At 31.6% G+C, this 1,384-nt stretch overlaps 1 protein-coding gene across 1 annotated transcript in view; it reads right to left on the reverse strand.

Moving 5' to 3' along the window:
• LOC107672058 (V-type proton ATPase subunit S1-like) overlaps positions 1-1,384 on the reverse strand; it is a 9,312-nt gene that overhangs the window by 3,476 nt on the left and 4,452 nt on the right. The window contains exons 5-6 of the mRNA XM_016465150.1: positions 763-813; positions 418-661 (exon numbers count right to left, since the gene is read on the reverse strand). Coding sequence (XP_016320636.1) covers positions 418-661; positions 763-813 — 295 coding nt within the window. The remainder of the gene's footprint in view (positions 1-417; positions 662-762; positions 814-1,384) is intronic.

A 1,384-nucleotide genomic window follows, 5' to 3' on the forward strand; every position in this document is an offset into this window, starting at 1 on the left:
AATATATATATATATATATATATATATATATATAATAATTCCATGTAATTCCATTTTTGGGTTTCTGGGTTGTAAGATTGAGAGTCCTTACACTGAAAGGACAATTTGACTTTTTCAACACATCTCGCTGTTATTTTTTTATTTTTTTTCAGGGTTTTTTTTGTGCCATGTGAACAGCCCAAAATAAAGTTTCCAAAAGGGGGTTTTTACAATGCCATAGAAGAACCATTTTTGATTCCAGTGATGGTTTTTCATGGAACCATAGATGCCAATACAGAACTTTAGTTTTGTTTTGTTTTTTGAGAATTTACTATAAATAAATTCAAAGTAATTTTCAAATATGTCAGTAAAAACTCTCAGCAATACTGAACTTCAGTAAACTTCTGATAACTCTCAAGCACATTTTGTGGCAGCTACCTGAAAATCTGTGAAAGTGATGTGCCAGTTTGCCGAGCTGTCAGTGTGGGAGCTGGGCACCAGTAGGGTGTCATATTTCTGTAAGCTGCTGACATGCTGGCAGTGGTAAGAATAGGTGGCAGGGGCATAGACCTCCGTAGCATTGAATGTGGCCTCATGAGTCCAGTTGTAGTGGATGTGAACACTGTCCAGAGTGAACCAGTTCTGGCCTACTGATTCATAATATGTGTTGGACATCTGAAGCCTTCAGAAAACAGACAAGAGGAAGTAATTAACAAGTGAATGTAATTCTCAGCCCGTGAGGTTTTGCGCAAGCAAATATAGGAGAAGAAAAAGAGTGTTTACCTGATGACAAGTCCCCTGATGTCTTCCACATCACCCAAGTGCAAAGATAGCCTATAAAAATTTAAGACTGTCATCAGTACAACTACAAAACAAAACTGTATCTGTGAATATATACATACGTACAGTAAACCGCCAAATTCAAATTTTTTTTTATATTTTTTGAAAGAAGTTTCTTATGCTCACCAAGGCTGCATTTATTTGATCAACAGTAAAACAGTAATATCATGAATAATATTACAATAAAAATAACTTTTAATTATTAAAATGTAATTTTAACTTTGAAAACAGTCATACTATATTAATATTTTGATGTAATATTTTTGTGGTAATGTGTTAACATTTTGTCAGGATTGTTTGATGAATAGAAAGTTCAAAAGAACAGCATTTATTTGAAATGTAGTATTTTGTAACATTATAAATGTCTTTATTGTCACTTTTGATCAATTTAATGCATGCTTGCATAATAAAAGTATTAATTTATTTTAAAAATATGGAACTATCTAAATACTTAAAAAAAAATGTTTTAAACAATATACAGGTGCAGCTCAATAAATTAGAATGTAGTGGAAAAGTTCATTTATTTCAGTAATTCAACTCAAATTGTGAAACTCGTGTATTAAAT

This window comes from Sinocyclocheilus anshuiensis, unplaced genomic scaffold (assembly GCF_001515605.1).
Source record: "Sinocyclocheilus anshuiensis isolate Anshui unplaced genomic scaffold, SAMN03320099.WGS_v1.1 scaffold1053, whole genome shotgun sequence".
NCBI classification, from domain to species: Eukaryota; Metazoa; Chordata; class Actinopteri; order Cypriniformes; family Cyprinidae; genus Sinocyclocheilus; species Sinocyclocheilus anshuiensis.